This window comes from Betta splendens, chromosome 9 (genome assembly GCF_900634795.4).
Source record: "Betta splendens chromosome 9, fBetSpl5.4, whole genome shotgun sequence".
Classification (NCBI taxonomy): Eukaryota; Metazoa; Chordata; class Actinopteri; order Anabantiformes; family Osphronemidae; genus Betta; species Betta splendens.
Genome location: NC_040889.2, coordinates 7,085,107 through 7,103,790, shown reverse-complemented (window position 1 = coordinate 7,103,790; position 18,684 = coordinate 7,085,107). Strand labels below are relative to the sequence as shown.

General features: G+C 42.9%; 1 protein-coding gene across 1 annotated transcript; it reads right to left on the bottom strand.

Annotated features, from left to right (window-relative positions):
• Window positions 1-12,941: 12,941 nt before the first annotated feature.
• LOC114862856 (lymphocyte antigen 75) lies at window positions 12,942-15,122 on the bottom strand. The gene is made up of 3 exons (XM_029163587.3): window positions 14,449-15,122; window positions 14,037-14,351; window positions 12,942-13,794 (listed from the first exon to the last, which is right to left on the bottom strand). The coding sequence occupies exons 1-3, from the start codon at window positions 14,498-14,500 to the stop codon at window positions 13,421-13,423; spliced, it is 741 nt and encodes a 246-aa protein (XP_029019420.1). The 5' UTR covers window positions 14,501-15,122; the 3' UTR covers window positions 12,942-13,420.
• Between the last annotated feature and the right edge of the window lie 3,562 nt (window positions 15,123-18,684).

Genomic DNA, 18,684 nt, shown 5'->3' with positions numbered 1-18,684 from the left:
TGCTTTCTTAGCTCATGTCTCTCTCCTGCCAGCGGGGCCAGTAGCTAATAGCAAACAGGCTAAATCCGTGTGCGACTCCCAGTGAAGTCACTAAAAGTCCTCCTACAAATGCTACGGATCAGACTGATCCCAGTTAGTGCACGTCACAGCATGAGACGGAGGAAGCCGGCGCACCATCAACCCACAGCAGAGCCACTGGCTCCTGGCTGCCTGCCAGCGGGAGGCCAAGGCATAACTGGTGTCTAAAATAAGGACAGGTGTTAAAGACGCGCTTTAGGTGGGGAAGACCAGGAAATAATTAGAACTTGAGTGTTGCTGTGGACTTCATGTCTCCATGAGTCAATCCAACTGTGAAGAAAAAAACACTCTCCGCACTCTATTTGGTTGACAAAAGGAATTAATTTCAAATCACACGTACCCCTGATAAACGTAATTGCTTTTCATTCCACGCTTTGCCAGAGAGAGGCTTGACAGTGGAAATGAAGCTGACACACAATCTTGTCCTCCATTGTCCTCAAGAGTGCAACACACAAGGTTTTGGCAGTGATTTGTCACAGCCCCTTGTCGCCGAACAATGGGCGCCTGTTCTGTTGTCGCTGGTGCTGACCTGAACTTTCTCCTTACAGTTTAGAAGCACTGAACAAAGGAGGACACAGTTGTAGAGGAGGAGAACAAGGGGGGGGGGGACTGCAGAGTTACCCATGGGTGTCACATTTCAAATACTTAATAATAAATGAATAAGGAGTCGATGAAGTTACCTGCTCGGCAAATCTGCAGTGTTAGTGTGATGACACAAATTATTAGCCTGCATCCATTAGCATTTAGGCTGCAGCTCTGCTTTTGTATCGTTTCTGCAAGACAACCTTATAAAGGGACTAGATTACAGTACGCTGGCTGTCAAAGAGCTGGAGGTGGGTTCTGAGCGCCGTGACAACAGCACACGTACGCTCTAAGTGTAGAACACTAATTAAAAGCAGCTGGAGTTGACCGAAGTGCTTTACACATCAAATACCAGCAGATTAAAAATGTATGCACAAGAACAAAGGAGATAAAACAGGGACCCAACAACAAAACGCTAGCAGCATAAGGCTGCTGCGTTCAATTCAAGTCAGTCAGTCAGTCGGCACCAAATCACAAGAATTATATGCTGTGGGTTCAGACGGAAAGCTAAGGCAATACAAACTTAGCTTTTATACTTTCTCTGTTTCTGGCCCCAGTACGAAGATGTGTGTAAAGCACGTTCACAAAGCCTTGAGATGGGGAGCTCAGGCTTTTAGAAAGAGACTGGACGGGGACAGGTTTTAAATGAGAAGGAATGGTTTTATTAGTACGACTACTCTTTATAATCAACCGACGTAAAGGTCAAACAGAGTCTAATGCTTCTTTAAATAGTGAGACAGGCACAAGCTAAAACTCCCCAAGGTGCTCAATCAGGGCCAGACAGAGGGCCTCGCAATCAACTAGAGAAATGTCATCGCATGCCATCAACTACCAAGTAAAAATCCTTTAAAATATTTGAGGGGATAGAAGTTAAATGTCTTTGGACGTGTACTATGTACAACCTGTAACTTTTTCAACAGCAGCTGAGTTCTACTTTAGGCTTTTCATTTGTTAAGCTTGTTTTCTGAAACAGATTAACATTCTGTCGACTGCACGAGCAGTGGTCACAACAATTTCATGGTACATTAAAACTTTTTTGCATGGATGCAAAAGCTAGCGAGTTCCCCCAAAACATTGAATTTGCATTTCCAAACCCAGTTTTCATGCCAGCTGTGCAGCGGTGCCCCTAAGATGAACTGCTGCTTGCTTGTGGGATGGTCAAATGTCACGGATGGCACGTCAATACTTCATCATACGTCTAATGGAGTTGCATCATAAGAGTCTGATAGTAACCCATTGATCAGGTGATGGGTGTCTCAGCAGGGGGCTGAGTTTCTCCCGTTTGTGCTGGGGTGAATGTCTTTGAATCATTACTGTTTGCTACACATCAATACTGATTGTAAAATAACGTGGGATAAATGTGCCCGAACCTTCTGAAATTTGAGTCTGACCTTTTAAGAGTGTTCTGATCAATAAAAGATTCAATAGTGCTTATTTCATTGGAGACTGTTTATCCATAATCTGAAAAGGGCTTCAAAGGTTTTTTTACCCAGCGAACTCTAAAATTCTTGAATGTTTAGGGCATAGAAATAGTCCAAATCAAAGAGACTGAATTTTAAGACTAAACGTCTGCTGGATTGCAGAAATCAGTTGAATTGAGAAACAATTAGGCTCATGTTTGAGCTTAGTTTCCATGTGTATATACAGTACAGTATGGCATAAATTCAAGTTCAGCTGCCTCTCAGTGTGCAAATGAACTGGATTAAAGTGTAAGTGAGTGCGTGTGCAGGAATGAGGCGGCGCATTAATCCAGCTCATCTGCGTGATAGATAGTAAAGACATGGAGGAAGAGACAGCGTACGGGCAGAGAGGGGACAAGGGCAAGAGCATTAATTCACAGTAAATACAAATTACAAAAAGTGATACATGATGTTACGCTTTCTGTTCCGTCTCTCCCCAGAACTGTGTGTTAAAGCAGATGTTGCTGTGAGTTTGTTCACGACATCTTACTTCCAAATAAACATGCACGGCACTTAACTGCGTGAAATAAATGAGCCCATGCATCATAAGGCAGAGACACTTTAATTGTTTTAGGTCTAAATAAACAAAGGCAAATGATTGATTTCACGATTTCACTGCATTGGAATCTAATCAGTGTAAGGGAATGTGTGACTCCTAGAAAGCACTTTAATGAATGAATGAATAAATGCAGGTGTAAATCTGAGCATCACTCAGATGCTGAGCTCCACTCTCACCTTAGATGGGTTCTTCTATGTTCTGTTCTAGGTGACTGACAGGGATGGGACAGTGTTGAACACCCTGTGTAAAATTCTACTATTTCCATTGCTGAGCCTGTAAAAAACACAGCCGTAGTTTTTTCATCCTCTTCGGTCACCATGTACTACACCGGCCTTCTATAGATGCACAGTACTATTGGTCTTTTTCAGCAGAACCCTATTTTCTCTATATAAGAATTTATTCCAAGTACAGCCAAAGACCCTAAACCTTCGACCTGCCTGCCTGATCTCAACTATTATGTGATAAATCACTTAGAATACATTTGAGCAGATAAGAAACTGTTGAAATTAAGGCTTAACAGTGATAGATTTATTAAAGGGTGACAAGAAAGTAAGAAAAAGTCTTCTCCTGGAGGGAGTTTCTGCAAAATATGTTAAACAGATTTCCAGCTTGGCAGAAATTTACCTCTGCAGCATGATTCAAATAAAAGCCGTGCATTCGGTGCCAGAGTCGACTCTCTCAGCCAAGGATTCCTGCAAAAATAATTAAAATAAAAATTTCACACAGGTTCAGAGTCGGGGGAACCCTACTGAGTGTAAAACAATTTTCTCAGCTTGTGACTTGGATGCCGGAGGAAGGATATCGTACACTGTACTGTTGGAAGATTAGCTATTATTGTGGCTGCCATTGACTGAGACGTGAGAATAAAAGCAGATTGGGTAACATTCACAGAACATTATCAGAGAAGCAAATGGACCTTTTTCTTGTTAATAGACCTTCAACTCAACTAATTTAAAAATAATTATGGACTGTTCAAACAGTGTGGGCTCAGTGCTGGAGTAAAACCAAGTCTCTGCTGAGAAGAGAGAGATTAATGTAGTGGATGTTACTGATGCATTTAAGTCTTCAATGAACTTATTAAGAGCTTGGGACTAGCAAGTACAAACGCTCCCCTGTGTTATTCTGTATAATACGTCAACATCAAGAATGGATTTGCCCTGAATAAAAGCAAATACGACACCTTCCATCATTCCTCCTTCCGCTGTGGGGAGAGTGCCAGGTCACCTTAACCTTTTCACGCTCCACAACTTATCACAAGCGCTCTGTCGTAAAGAGCCGTGTGTGTTCACCACAGAGGAGAAGCCTGTGCGTCATCCATGCGGGCTGCGAAGCTGCTCGTTATAGAGACCAGTCAACATAGTGCAAATTAATGTAAAGGTAAATGAGTGCTTCTGTGAAGCGCCTATTTCAGTAACCATAGGAACAACACGTACAGGAGTGAGGGCTGGTCCACGGCTTCACTACATTTGAAGCCATTGACTCAAATAAGAGGGAGGAGGTGCCTTCAGGTGCTGCGTTTACAGTCAGTGCTGTAATCTTTACACATATCATGAGCCACTTTGTTCCTACGCACTCAAACAGTTGAAGAATGGGTCAAGTAAAGAAGTGAAATAGCAGAAGCGTTTTAGCCGTCAGATGGGCTGTACCCTTAAAAGCCCCAGCCCATTATCGTAATGGCATCGGATTCTGAAACGTGAATGCCCCGGAAGAATTGGCCACTGTGGAACCACCATTTTACACGTCCAGGCCACTTCCTCTGCCCCTGCCGTGTCAAGGCATTTGGGCTAATGGCTGAAATGGCACTCCTCCACTCCCCTTTACAGGGGGACCATTCGAAATGTGCCAAAAGGTATCTCAGTGCAGGCCAGGTGATCGGTCATGTCAAGCCAGGCCCATTGGTCGTGTCATTGAGTTGACTGTTGCGTATGTCAGTGTGTGTGTTTGTGATCGTTGCACAGCAGGGTCAGGTCGTGTAACGCAGGAAACTACGACAGGCGAAGGCTCCGCTTTCTTTGGCTACCTGTAAAAGTGGACTACGCAAAAGACACGAGCTCATAAACATGCACAGACTCAACAAGGAGAGCAGACCTTATGCAAATGATGTGAGTGGATGATGGCATTGTTTTTACTCCACTGCTTAAAATATAACTAAACCACAAACAGACTGAGGAAGAGGCCAAAAGTTAATGAATCGAGCTGTAAAGTATATGTATTTATTTAATATGGACGTGCTTGATTTAGTTTTCTTGTTTATTGTCATCCTGTATCTGATAGCGTTGCTTATTCTGCTCCAGTCTCCATGTTAACAAAGACGAGACCTGAAATTGAATGTGAAAGACAGAGCCACACGGGGAAGGTTATGTTGAAGTTTTAATGAAGGCAGGTATGAGAGAAACTTCATTGCATGGAAAGCACATAGTGTCAAGGCAGCGACTAATCAGTGTCTCATGAACTATAAGTGGAACTGACCTGTGCTTCGCTTGTCTCTGCTGCTTTAGTTGTGCTAAAGCTAAAAGGATTATTAATGCTGGGTGTAATGACAGGAAGCGTCCAAGCAGAGTGTTTACTTGGTAACTCAAAATGGTGTCAGTGTGTATCAGTTTGGTTGAGCTCTGTTTGTTGGTTTCCATCCTCACTACCCAGAATGCATTGCTTCCAACTAAGCATTTTTGCAGTTAAAAAAACAAATGAACTTTCAACCTTGCGTACGTCACACTATTTACTAAGTGACTGTATGAAATATCACACTGTAATGTTTCATATCACAGGACAGACTCCAGGTAATTTCTCATTCAGATTCTCTTCTCTTGTATAGGCTTTAAACTTTTACCCCTCCCTCTTCAGCCTTCTGACTACCAGAACACACACACACACACACACACACACACACACACACACACACACACACACACACACACACACACACACACACACACACACACACACACACACACACACACACACACACACACTCTCTACTACTAGCCTTTCTAATCAATAATGGATAGAGACACAGTGCTGGGGCAGCTCTCCTCCTTTTGACCAAATCAGATTCTATGTAAGAGGGCGACATCTATCAACCCTGTTACACTGCCAGCCCTTGCTGCTGCTGCTGCTGCTGCTGCTGCTGCTGCTGCTGCTGCAGTGTGATTAGGAGGCTGGAGTCTGTGTGTGAGAGCGCGTGTGCAAATTTGCAAAAGGGCAGCAGGAGCAATTTGATAACACTATGTTTGGCAAGGCACATTTCTATTCATAACCCCCCTGGGAGACAGCACTTACGCACAATACACGGCTACACAGCATCCCTTTATTACAAAATCTGGGTAACTGCTACAATGATTATGGTGAGTGAAATCATTATGCTCACCAGACAGCAGGTGGTGAGGCAGGACTAAGACCTGAGCTAATCCTCCCAGCGTTATCTCTCCTGGCTGAATACGATTAGTTACTGCAGCTTGTAATTACACGCGGCTGACGAGGTTCAGCGTTCAGTCTACTACCTGTGTAGCGACTTTTATTGAATATTGAATTTGAACTTGGCAGGAACATACAGGTAGTCTTGCTCAGCTGTGGACCGGGACCCCTGTTTGAGGTAACATGTGCTACTGCTGATTAGCACTAATAGGGACCAATTCAGTGTTTGACTTGATGAGAGATAATAATGAAAAGTTACAAGATCACATCAGCTCAAACCTTAGAGAAACTTTAAGATAGAACTTACTTCAAGTCAATCCAATTAATGCAAATCTGTTTAAACGCTGTTGAAGGGTGCGGCCAGGCATCATGTTTTGTCAGGCTACAATACAATGGCACATGCTTTACAGACAAAATGAGACAGATTTCAGTTTGTGTCATCTCTACAAGCCGAGCTTGTTGTATCTCTAATCATAAATCTGATGTGAAATGATACAGTTCATAGATTATGAGACAAATGACAAGAAGCAATCTCTCGTACTTTAGCTCTTCTAAATGAGAGCAGTGCGCACGGCTTAATTAAAGCAGTAGATGAATTTGAAAGATGTGCTTTTCAGTTTAGTTGTCTTGTTTGTTTTTTCAATTATCTGTATAATCGTTCCGAATGTTTAAGACCAAAATCCACTCAGCTTAGTTCAAATATGTTGATTTCTTCCATATTTAATATTTCTCCACATCACAGAAAGAGTGAGTGAGAGTAAGTTGGAGCCAGACAACCTGTGTGAGAGTACAGGAGGTGTTTCCCTCTGGGAGTCAGTGACAGTGGGGGGTCCTCTTCACCCTCTGGGGTCTGTGCCTTTGCCTGAGCCTGGGATGTACTGACATGGGAGGCAAAGCGAGTAAGATGAAGTAATGCAGAGTATGTTTATGGGCTTCATGACAGGAAACAGGATATCTGTGTGGCTGTGGCCACAGTCCTGCTTGTTGTCTACTTATCAAACAAACTGATGATGTAAAATCAGAACGTGAGGTGAGATTAACAAAAATAAAAGGTCCAGAGGACTAAGAAAACATTGGAAAAGCAAAAAGGAGGAAAGAGTCAAATATTAACAGCTGAGTTCAAAAGGTTGTTATCCTTTATACATGTTTAAAAAATGTGTATGTTTTCAAGGTGAGCGTGACTCACTGTCCTTGTGTTGCAATCAAGACGCAGTCAGGCCAAGAATCCTTTTGAAGCAGTGCATCTTTTTTTCCTGTTATCTGCAATCATTCATCACACCCTCTGCCCCAATGGCTACAGCCTGTGCGTGTGTGTGTGTGTGTGTGTGTGTGTGTGTGTGTGTGTGTGTGTGTGTGTGTGTGTGTGTGTGTGTGTGTGTGTGTGCGTGTGTGTGTGTGTGTGCGCGAGTGTGTGCGTGTGCGCGAGTGTGTGCGTGTGTGTGTGCGCGCGTGCACGTGCGTGCGTGTGACAGAAAGCTGGGCTGAATGAATATTTCACATGGGTCCAGGTTGAACGGTCGCCCCCTGTGGCAGCAGTAATTGGCATGCAGCTCATCTTGCACGTTGAACTCTGCGGCGCCTTGCACGCACGCTTGCCCACCGACTCATGGAGTTGGTATGAAGACGGAGTAGAAGGGGGGGAAATAAACCAGTGTGAGGTGAGAGGGTGCATGATTGCGAAGGAGGGGAAGTGCAAGAGCACCGTAATAAACAGAACCAATAGGAAACAGCAGCTTTACAGTAGTAGTTGAATATCTGACACACACCCCTTCTATCAAACCACATCATGCCTGTGAGTAAGAGCTTCAATGTGAAGGTGGCGTCTTTAATCTAGAGACAAACTGATGCCTTTTAAGCTAAGCCTGAATACAATATTTGCACAGAGAAGGCAACAGGGTGTTTAATGCTTGATTCCCCCCTTTTAGCCTGTGATGTAGGAATAAAAGCAGCATGAGGGACTGTTCAGTATGCAGGACACTTACTGTTCGCCTCTCTTGGCTTACGATTTCAGGTTTATGACACTTTTTAAGAGATTATTTTTGATATGAAAGACTGAGCACGTATAGAAAATAGAAGAGAGTCTGAGGATGTGAGCATGTAGGAACTTATTCTGGTCGTTGTAACCTTCACTAGCTCTATATCTATATTTGTCTTTTTCCTGTATTTTTTTGAATGTTTTTTTTTCACACTTGTTGCATTTTAAGCGCTTCACCCATAATGCACTCTGCCATTGCTCTAATGGCGTCTCACCACGCAGTGATTTCACCTTCTCACATCCACAGCGACGCCGGAAAGCATCATCTCACGCGCCCACGCCAAGCGCCAGCTCCGTTTACCGACCGTCTCATCAAAGGTCTCGGACGTTCTCCGACAGATGATTTGCGGTGATAAAGCGGCAAACAGATGCTCCCGAAAGTCGTGTTGATGGATGTATCACACGCTTCAGACGAGCAGCATCGCCCGGCTTGCTGTATCTGTGGACTCATCCACTTGAACGCTGTGCCACAGGGACTCACTAAGCTTCTCAAACAATTGCCTCTCAACATCCTCTGCAATTTCATCTATTCTCCTCAATTGTGTTAGCGGCGAAGGCGTTAGCGGTTTGAAGCATTTATCCTGTGTTGGTGGAAGATTTCACGTCTGCCCCATGTTAGAGGACAGCTGTTATCTCAGCCGACCACCAAACACGAGCCCAGGCTCAGCAGTTTCCATGTGAGAGTGTGTTTCCTCATTTGCGTCAACGACTATGAACAAAAACCACGCAGTGAACAAACACGTGAACTAAATCATTAACTTCACTGTCAGGAGTTATTAAAGTTTACAAGGCATTAACTTTCCTTCTCATAATTCTTCACTGGTTTGTCTTTAGGAGCAGGATGTTCTGCTCTAAATCCCAGAGTAACTTGGACAGTGTCATAATGAGAGAAGCCAGAGTATGAGGCGAAGACAGGGGAGTAGGAAGAGTGTGGGTGTGTATGTCCGCTGTTACATACTGTACGTGGAAGGACTTGTTCATGGATAAACAGAGGGAGAGACCAATAAGAGATGTTAACTTGGGTAAAGGACGAAACGCGCAAGAAAAAGGATTTGAGGTAGATCGCTGAAGTCACAGTGTGCTCGCAAACAGTCACAGGCTGGAAGCAACGTGAAGAATTTAAAGAGGGGAGCAGCGAGGGAGGGGGTGAGTGCTGGAGGGAAGACCCTGCACCTGAGAGGCTTAGAAATGAGGCTCAGTATTAAGCAGGCAAAGATGCAGTGATTGAATTCATGCCGTCTGGACCTGCAGTGGGAAAAACAGTGCGTGAGCCGCTTATCACCGTTTCAGATTTATACTTATACTAAAACTTCACCAATTTTCAATGGGGGTTGACTCAATTTGCAAAATGCATTCTGGGTGTTGTAGGATATGACCATTTTCAACCACAACACATATTGCTTTAGTTTTCTCTGGACATAGACCATCAATGTTAAATGTTACACATTTTTTTCTGATAAATGTAAAATATTTATAACACAATTTGCTTTAATGGACTACTTTTCATAAGCTCCATTTTTAACTGCTTCAATACAAAACATATGGTTGGTACGTTAGCTGTTGATATAAGGTTGTTTGAATGCAGACATTCTGTGGCCCTTTTTCATGCTTGATGCCGCTGTAATTCCATTTAATCAGTCAGTCCAACAGATATTTATTCGCCAATAATTAAATGCAAATAGGGTGTTTAGGGTGTCCCAATAAATACTACGAGTCACTAATGAGTTGTGGAATATGAGCACAACATGCAAAAAGTGGGTAATGAGCCAGGCTTGCATGCTTGCTGAGCTCAGCAGCGAGCCTTTAAACACAATCAGGTCTGTGTGTATGTGTGTGTGTGTGTGTGTGCTACTCTTTCTCTTCTGCATTCGTATACATGTGCATGCTCACATGTGCTTATCCTGCCGCGCACACCAGAGTCCGACAGGCTGCGGTTGCAACAACACGCGGCCTGGTTTGCAGAAGCAGGCCACTTTAAACGCGCTGCTGTAATTGTTCATTCGCTGGCAATTAAAAATTATGACTGTAGTGACTGAACTCCAGTCGTGACGAGGTGCTGCATTAAAGTAAACGTGCTTTAAATATAACTATGATTGACAAATGACTGTAATTAGCTGTAGGTGGCGAGTCAAGTGAAAGCCTCATCACAATATGTCATTTATAGAAAACCTCTATAGTAAGTCGTGTGTTTGACTTGTAATTATTGTTTACCACCAGCTCCTTCACCGCTTGCTCAACTTGACCATGAATAATAGGTGACTCTTGTTTTAACAACCAGTATCTACCCCCAAGCTCACGTTGCTCCTTTTACTTCCTCTAAATGTCAACAATTATACAACAGAGACAGGATTTCGTAACATCTAAAATGACTTAATATGCATATAAATAATTCATCATCTTCATAATCGCCAAACCCAGATTTCACCTTGTGATCATAAACATAATTCACGCCCATTGTACCTTTTGTATCCGTTGACAAGTGGCTTTGTTTCCAGTCACTCAAACATGCATATTGCTCTGTTTGTGGCTCTTCCCCGCTCCATTCAGCGTCCTGCAGCGGCCGAGGCAGCGGCGCCCGCTATGCTCATTTACTACTGTAGCCACAGAAACACTTCAGTAGCCTTTATTGCTGCCTTATAGATGGAGCCCTCACCAGCTGTGGCTGGCTGCAGTGTGCGAGCAGGAGACGAGGTCTGTATTAAGCAGCTGAAGCATTTGTGAGCTGTGGAAGGATTTGTAAACACACAAAAAAATAGCTTCGGAATGTAAATGGGTTGAATGAATCCAGTTCTGGAGGATAATGTGGGAACATATCAGGGGAATAAACAGCACACAATGGCTGTTCCTTGACTGGGAAATCAGTCCAATACACACATTTCCACATCTTGTTAAGTTTAGAGATACACACTCACACCAGACACACTCACAAATGGGATTTATATTGTCAGAGGCTTTTAAAAGTCGCCGAGAGACGTGACCGATTCTGCAACAGGGAGGCTGAGTAGGATGCATAACACCAGTGTGTGAATACACAGGGATGAACAGAGCAGGGGAGGTGAATATTGGTAGTTTGAGCCCCACAAACAGATGCTGGCACTGTCACAAATCTACAGTACCTCTGCATTAGGACCCATAGCAGCCTGATGGCCGGCCTCGCGTATTTAAAATACCATTCCTCATACAGATATTGTGAAATCAGCCTTAACAGCAGAAATCTCATGAAAGGTTATCAGGGTCTAGACTAGAAAACTAATTAAAACAGAGCTCAGCTGCTGAAGCAAAGGCCTCAGACCGGCACCTGCTGTAGAAGTGCAGCAGACACACACCCCTGCGTTTTATTAGAGCGTCTAAGCAGAAAAGAAAAGATTCCGGGACATTGGTTTGGTGTGATCCGCTATGAAAGTAAGCGACTATACACAGACAAGGCAGACAGAAGACCACTTGAAAAGAGTCAGCAAGCTCACAGATGCGCCTGTTGGCTGGTGAGTGCGCATGGAAGGAATCTGGGCCACGCACAGGCGGCGGCGTGTGATTCTGCTCTTACAGCTGAGCTCTGGGGAGGTTGTACAATAGTAACATGTTCCTAGCGAGTCAACGCCAATTGCTAATTTGACGCAGCCGGCGTAAAAAGGCGTCGTCGCACGTGCACATTCCCACTAAAAGTGTTTTAGCCGCTGTAGCTAGTGGCGCTAGCATGTGCAGCACGTAGTTGCTGTTGAGTTGAAGGTTAAGAAGTTTGTCCAATAGGATGAAAGCTGGTCAAATATTTCTGATGCTTCTGTGTGGTCCTGCATTCAGGTCTGGGATGCTCGCAGGCTGCAGACTGTGTGAGTGTGGGGACACATTTGGAGCTCTATGCTAAATATGTCCACTCATTTCTTGTGCCACCAGGAGCCCTGGGCTCACACCATGATGTTAATAGTTTGACAGGCCCCACTGCTCATCTCGCTTTCCCACCCTCCATCTGCTCCTGGTTTCCTCCCTCCCTCTGTCCTTTTATACTTTTACTTCCCTAATGTTTGCTTTCCTCTATAGTTTATGTGGACAGTCAGGTTGTAGCCAAGATGCAAAATGCATTTTATTCCCGTAGCTTCTATGATCTACATTCACTGGCCACTTCATTAGGGACACCTGTACAATGCAGTTGCATTGGAGTTCATTAAAAGGAATAATGGGGCCAACACATTAGAACCATCTCCTACTATAAATATAATGCCAAAACTTTAGCAACATATTCTAACATAATGAATGTCTATGACCTCAACAATAAAAATCATGACCTTTCTGACACCATTAATTAAGTAAAGTGTTTCTCGTAGTAGCTGTACTGTACGTAGCTCATGTACTGTCCCCAGATTTGAGCCTCTTGTTGCATAATTTAGGAAATGCTACAGACAGATCCTGACTCCATTGACTCTTACTGGTGGAGCCTGTACGACTGTGTTAGGACTCAGGCTGGGCTGTCATTCATCTTCGCATCCCTGCCAATGAAAATATGCTGTCTCCGCACCAAGAAATGTGCTTGGCTGCAAGTCAGAATCTTCATTAGCCTTTGATTCACGGCGTAGAAAAGCTCGGGTTCGGCTCGATGAGCTACGATCACACACTTGTACGAGCTCATCGCTTTATGGTCAGAGGAGTGAGCTCGGCGACAAGTCAAGAGAAAGTCTGATCTCCCTGGATGAGCAATGATCAAGAGGCCTCCAAACACATTCACACTGTGAGCTGTATGATGGCCTGTAATGATGAGTGAGGCCGTGACGGATTGAGCCTTCGTTTCAACTTTGTCTGTGCTGTGAATAATGGACCTGGATGTTGTCCAGTCTTCCTGATTTCTAGCTTCAGACCTTTCCCTTCCGCTCTTTGCTTCATTATTTACTCCCAGTACTGGAGTCTCCTCCAGTGTAAATAGCTGTTTTTTCTTCTTGGTCTATTTTGTGCATTTCTGTAGGTGTCATTTGTATTTCATTCTAATGTTCTTGTATGTACAGTATAAAAGACTCAATAAGAAGGAAAACTAAAATATGCATCTGCAAAAATCACAAGTGTATTTGGCCTCAGGTGAAATTGAATAAAAACAAATACACACAGTTTAGAAAGAGAGACTTTCCCCACACACACCAAAAGGAAACATACAGTACAGCCACATATTGTAAATCTACCCCAAACATTGTTTTTAACAACTAACTATAACTATATAAAAAAAAGACAAATAATGTGCTGCTGTGTTTCATTCACAGTGATGATGTATTAGCCCAGTTTAATTCTGCTTTACAATCTAGTCAGTTCCGCTTATCTGTGTATGACATGTATGTCCTCCTCACAAAGGAACGGGTGGGGGGACCAACAGTTTTCATCACGCCACTTGTAGTCCTCTGTTTTGATGACTCCACAGTTCTTTGACCTGGGCATCTCAGGTATCGTGTCGTTCACCCACTGGTCGTAATCCACTGGTTTGTCAGCCCAAATCCAGAACCCAAAGACACGGCTCTGCCTCAGTCCGATCCAGAATGTATTGTTTGAATCTGTGCCATTTAGCCATTGCTTAACAGATTCCTGGTCGTGTTGATCTTCAATCTGCAGCAGGCGTGTGTGGTTAGCCATGCAGTAGTCGTAGGCCTGCTCCCATGTGAAATCTAAGTTTATGACTTTGATTCTTACAGCACCTGGAAACAAGGAGATGGAGAAAGTAAGATGTTGAGTTAACTGCATCTATACCATCAGTAAATATAATAATAATAATAATCAGTGTTATCAAATGTTTTTATGTTTAATGTTTAGTGTGTATTACAATTCTTGGATCAGAGGTAAAATGAATTGGACAACCATGCACTGTAGTTTGTTTATGCATGAAGCTTTAAACATTTTGGGAAATGATGCAGTTCAGTGTTACTTGGTTCTTGCTTACCTGTGGAGCAGACTATATTGGCATTATTTGTATAACCCAGTTGTTGAATTCGTTCATCTCTTTGTACAGTGTAATTGGAGGATTGCCAATTGGAGGGTTCCCCCCATTCTCTGTATGTTGAGCAGCCGTTGTCCTCCCACTTCCATTCATCATGCATGAGTCCAATCCAAAATGTCTTCTTCTGCCCTTTACTAATCACTTCATTGTTTTGTGTCTCGTTACTGATGCTGACCAAGTCGGACTGAAAGTGTTTTTTGCAGTAGTCTCGTGCCTGACACCAGTTCAACTCATTCTCTATCAGGCTGTAGTCACTACCTGCAAATTACACCAGAGAGAATTCAGGATAAGCTTTTAATTAGAAGTCATTTAAACAGTATGTAAGATAGATTTGTGTATGTACACTGAAACTTACCCTTCTGGCACATGAAGTGTTTTCTGTCTGAACAGTTAGAATCGTTCCACATGTTGTTGTGAATAGCTTCACATCTTTGCTCCCCATTTGTTACATTAGCACTGGATTGATTGAATATGACAGGTGAGCCGTTTGACCAAGTGGAAACAGTGTTAGGATTCCTATGCAGACCGAGCCACGTGTTGACGTTGAGCTCATCGTTATCTACCAATCTTTTTACAAACGTGACGTCCTCTTCATCATAGATAGTCAAAAGTGATTGATTCCTCTCATTGCATGTATTATTTGCAACAGTCCAATTACCGTTTCCTGTAATGTTAAAACCTCGTAATCGATTTGTTGTGAGTGTTGAGTGAAAGATTCCTGTTAAAAGGAGTCAGTAGAAATAAATAACTGTTTATGTAGAATTAATAGCATGTAGAAATAACATTTACTGTACTGTTCTGCTTTACTGTTAAACTAGATCAGGCAAAAATACAAGCTAAACTAAAAACAAGTATAAACAGTGGAAGTAAATGGATGTACAGTATTTGAAGCTGTTACTGTACATGTTTTAATAAACGTTTCTAGTAATGTTACACTGACCTAAATATGCCTCTGTGCACAAAACACACAATTTTTACAAATTTAGAGACCAAGATTAAGTCTTTAACAATACCTGAAAGCAGAAGTAGCATCACAGGGCTCATCTTGGGGAAGAGGCTAAATGAAAAGCAGAGACGTCACTTATATGTAAATGAACAAAGATGGAGAAGAAATGTTCAGATGATTAGTGGGATATGTAGAAAGTTTGAACTCTTTTTTTTTAACTTTTAAGTTAAGACTGACCTTGATCAATATTATAAATAATCTAGTGCGGTGACTAGTACTAGTACTAGTACTATTAGTGTCGGTGTCTTACCTGCTGAGACCACAGGAGCAGTGCTTCCAGCTAAACGGGAGAGGTTTTATATCCTACAGTATGTCGATGGTGTGGAATAACTGAAGGCAGCAGTGTTTGGTACTTGTGTACATAGTAAAATCAGACGAGGTGAGAGATTATTGATTAACGATGCTCCAGTAAAAACTGTTTCTGTTGAATTTTAGGTGAGGCATTAGTATATTATACAGTAACAGTACAACTTTCGGTGCAATGAACACAAACAGTCTCAGTCACCTGTCGCAGTCTGCACATCACTTAATATCACTGAACCTTATAAAACCACCTGCTGCTTTGCTGATGGTGATGCCTCCTTAAATATGATTTCACTCTCACACACAGTCTTCCCTTTGTTCATCTTGTCTGTACACAGAAGCTAATGTATATACATTACTGCATACAGACAAAAAACAAGCACGGGTTTCAGTATCATATTCAGCTTTTTTGTTTCTTGATCTCAAAACATGGTGCTGTGTGCACAGTGTGACATCATGGCTGGTGAAGCCTTGTTAATAGAGATCCATTTTTACTATTTTGGTCATGACGCCACCGCTTGTCTTTCCATGAGGGAATGATATGCAAATGCATCCAAAATTTGTTTTTGGTTAATATTTACCATTGGTCTGGCTGCAGGATTTAAAAGGTCGCATTTATTTCGCGTCTCTATTTAGATCATTTAAATTCATTTTATGCCTTTATTTACCCCCAACACCACACGTCTTTTGTTTGAACATGATAAGGCATCGTAAACGTTGACGCCGATGCAAAAAGGTGCTTAAAGCAGTTCGACAGAAGCCTGTCAGTGCAGCACGGTGCACGCAAAGGGCTAAGACCGGCTGATTGTGAGTATCAGTAGGCGCAGGAGGTCAGATGTGCTGTATGTGTGTAATCAATACACATTCACACCTACAGAACTGTGCACGCTGCTGCAGTGACCCTGAGCACTGACCCAGTATCAGGGAAAGCTGATGCCAGAAGGTGTCAACTGGTTCCACCTGCAGGTACGTACAGCTGAGGGTTTCCTGAATAGATTTAGGTTATTGGGTCTATGGTTACAGTATTGTTGTGTTTTCCCAGTCTGTGTTATTTTCTAGGATAAAAGCACCATGTCCTGGTTTGGTCTGGTCCAGTTTCCCTAACCATTCGATTAAAGTCTCTAAACAGTAGCAACTCTGTTTGTCTGCCCTGTGATTTCCTTCTTTCTGACACTCTCTTGACCACAAGTTCTCAGGCTGTAACTCTGTCTCTATGGAAACAGTATGTTTTTAAGCAGGCAGGAATATGTAGAGGAGCAGGAGAGGAACAAAGAGGAGGAAGAGGAGCTGGCTTAAAGCTTATTCATGCTTTATGCAGAAATTACATAATTGTTGTGAAAATGGCAGGTTGGCCGCGTGTTTCCTAGACTGTTTTTGCGCTCCCACACTAATTTAGGCTAAACACGTCCCTGCTTCACTGGGACAGTAATTGTGCAGCGGAAATTGAATGATCAGAGTATGATCTTAGCAAGATGTACCCCTTGAGGATCCCTAGCTGTTGACTTACTCTGTCAGCCCTTGAAGGTTTGATCTCACAAAGGTTCCCCTGAGTCTTCAGAGAAATGGAAAAGCACTTAAGGTGGCAGTGGGATTTCCCTGAGGAGATGTACCGAGGAGAAGTCAACAAGTGTCATAAATAAGCGCGAGAGACGAAAGGCAACCTGTGCTAGGAATAAGAAGAGAGAGGATGGAAATTAAATGGATGATTTAGAGCCACAAAAGAGGGAAGCTGTGAGGATGAAGAAGACAAGGAGGAGACAATGAGATACCGAGCAGATACGGGTTTTATGCTCCTATCATAGAGAACACTGGTGGAATCAATTAACAAAACGAAGTTATTCTGCTGCTTCACGACCCAGTTAGGAAGCATGTGTTTGTGGGTTTATTTAGCTGTTTTTCCTTTAAGACAAACGCATTTACTGCAAGACATTACTTTGATGTTGCGCATTACATCACGAGGGCCGGGAGGAATGAGAATCGATGGTTACCTATTCCTCCCAATGCCATAAACACAGATGCAAATATTGCAGCTTGTCAGAGAGCTCATTAAACACGACTCCAATAGAGGCGGAGGCGCAAAGTAGACGCTGTGAGAGCACGAGCAGTCCAGTCGGAAAATTATGAGTTTTAAATACTATGAACTCGCCACTGATAAGAAGAATGAACAAGTCTGGACCAGATTAGCTCAACGATTAGCGTCCAACTGCTTTAAGTGCCCAAATGAAGGCACTAAATATGCAGACCGATATCAGTCATATCACTGTGGCTTAATTATTGTTGCGTTAATGCCTGATCATAATTAACTTTGCTGATTGAATGTTAATCCATAGTCTTATGTGATTCATTAGTTGAATGGATTCTTTTAGAGCCTACGGCTGCAACAGGTAACTACTAACTAAGTATTTGAATTATTTTAATTAGGCCAAACTTGCAGGATGATTAAATGAGGAAAGTCAAAGCTTTCAAATGTTGGTCTGAAATGCTCATAAAAATGCTCACGTCTTGGTTTCACAGCCCTGTGGAGCCTGTGAAACATTTGCTTCACCCTTATTCAAACCAGCAGTTCCAGAACAGTCCGTAAATGCCACCATACATTGATTTTTACATTTAGTTTTGAAAGTGCGGGGCCATTATCTGAGCTCTACTGGAGACACATCTCGGCTTAAAAAAAAAAAAAAAAAAAAAACGCTGTTGAGCAAACACAGCGTAAAACGCTGTGTTTGCTGTGTCGCGCTTTTTTTAAACGTGAAATGATAGAAACGACTGTCGCTGAGTGATGAAAGCGGTGTTTGCTTTACAAGCCACCGGGGGCAAATTGAACTTCTGACAACATGTGATATCTGAGCACATTCGCCTCCGCCCGGGTTCCTGTCCTGCCGCTGTCCAATCAAACGGGCCCATGCTTCACTCTGTAATTGGCTCCTGCTGTCAGAGCAGCAAACAGCATGTATGACAAATGCAGAGCGGCCCTTAATTAAGCCCTAATGCAGTACAGTCAGGTCAATAAGCATCTGAATAGTGAAGCAGTTTTCATATTTTAGACTCTGTTCGCCCCCAAATTAATGTGGCGTGAAACAATTAAAATGGGCTGTAATTTAAAGGCTTTTGGCACAAATATGGTGCAGATTCGTTATGAAATACAGCTGTTTTGATGCAGAGGCTCCCAATTTATAATCGTGTCCCCGCTGCCACTGCGATAAATGAACCCGTAGCATTCTGTAGGCAGTAAAACCGGGCGGGTGCTTGATCCTGGTATTGGCTCACAGGCGGAGTCCTGGCCTC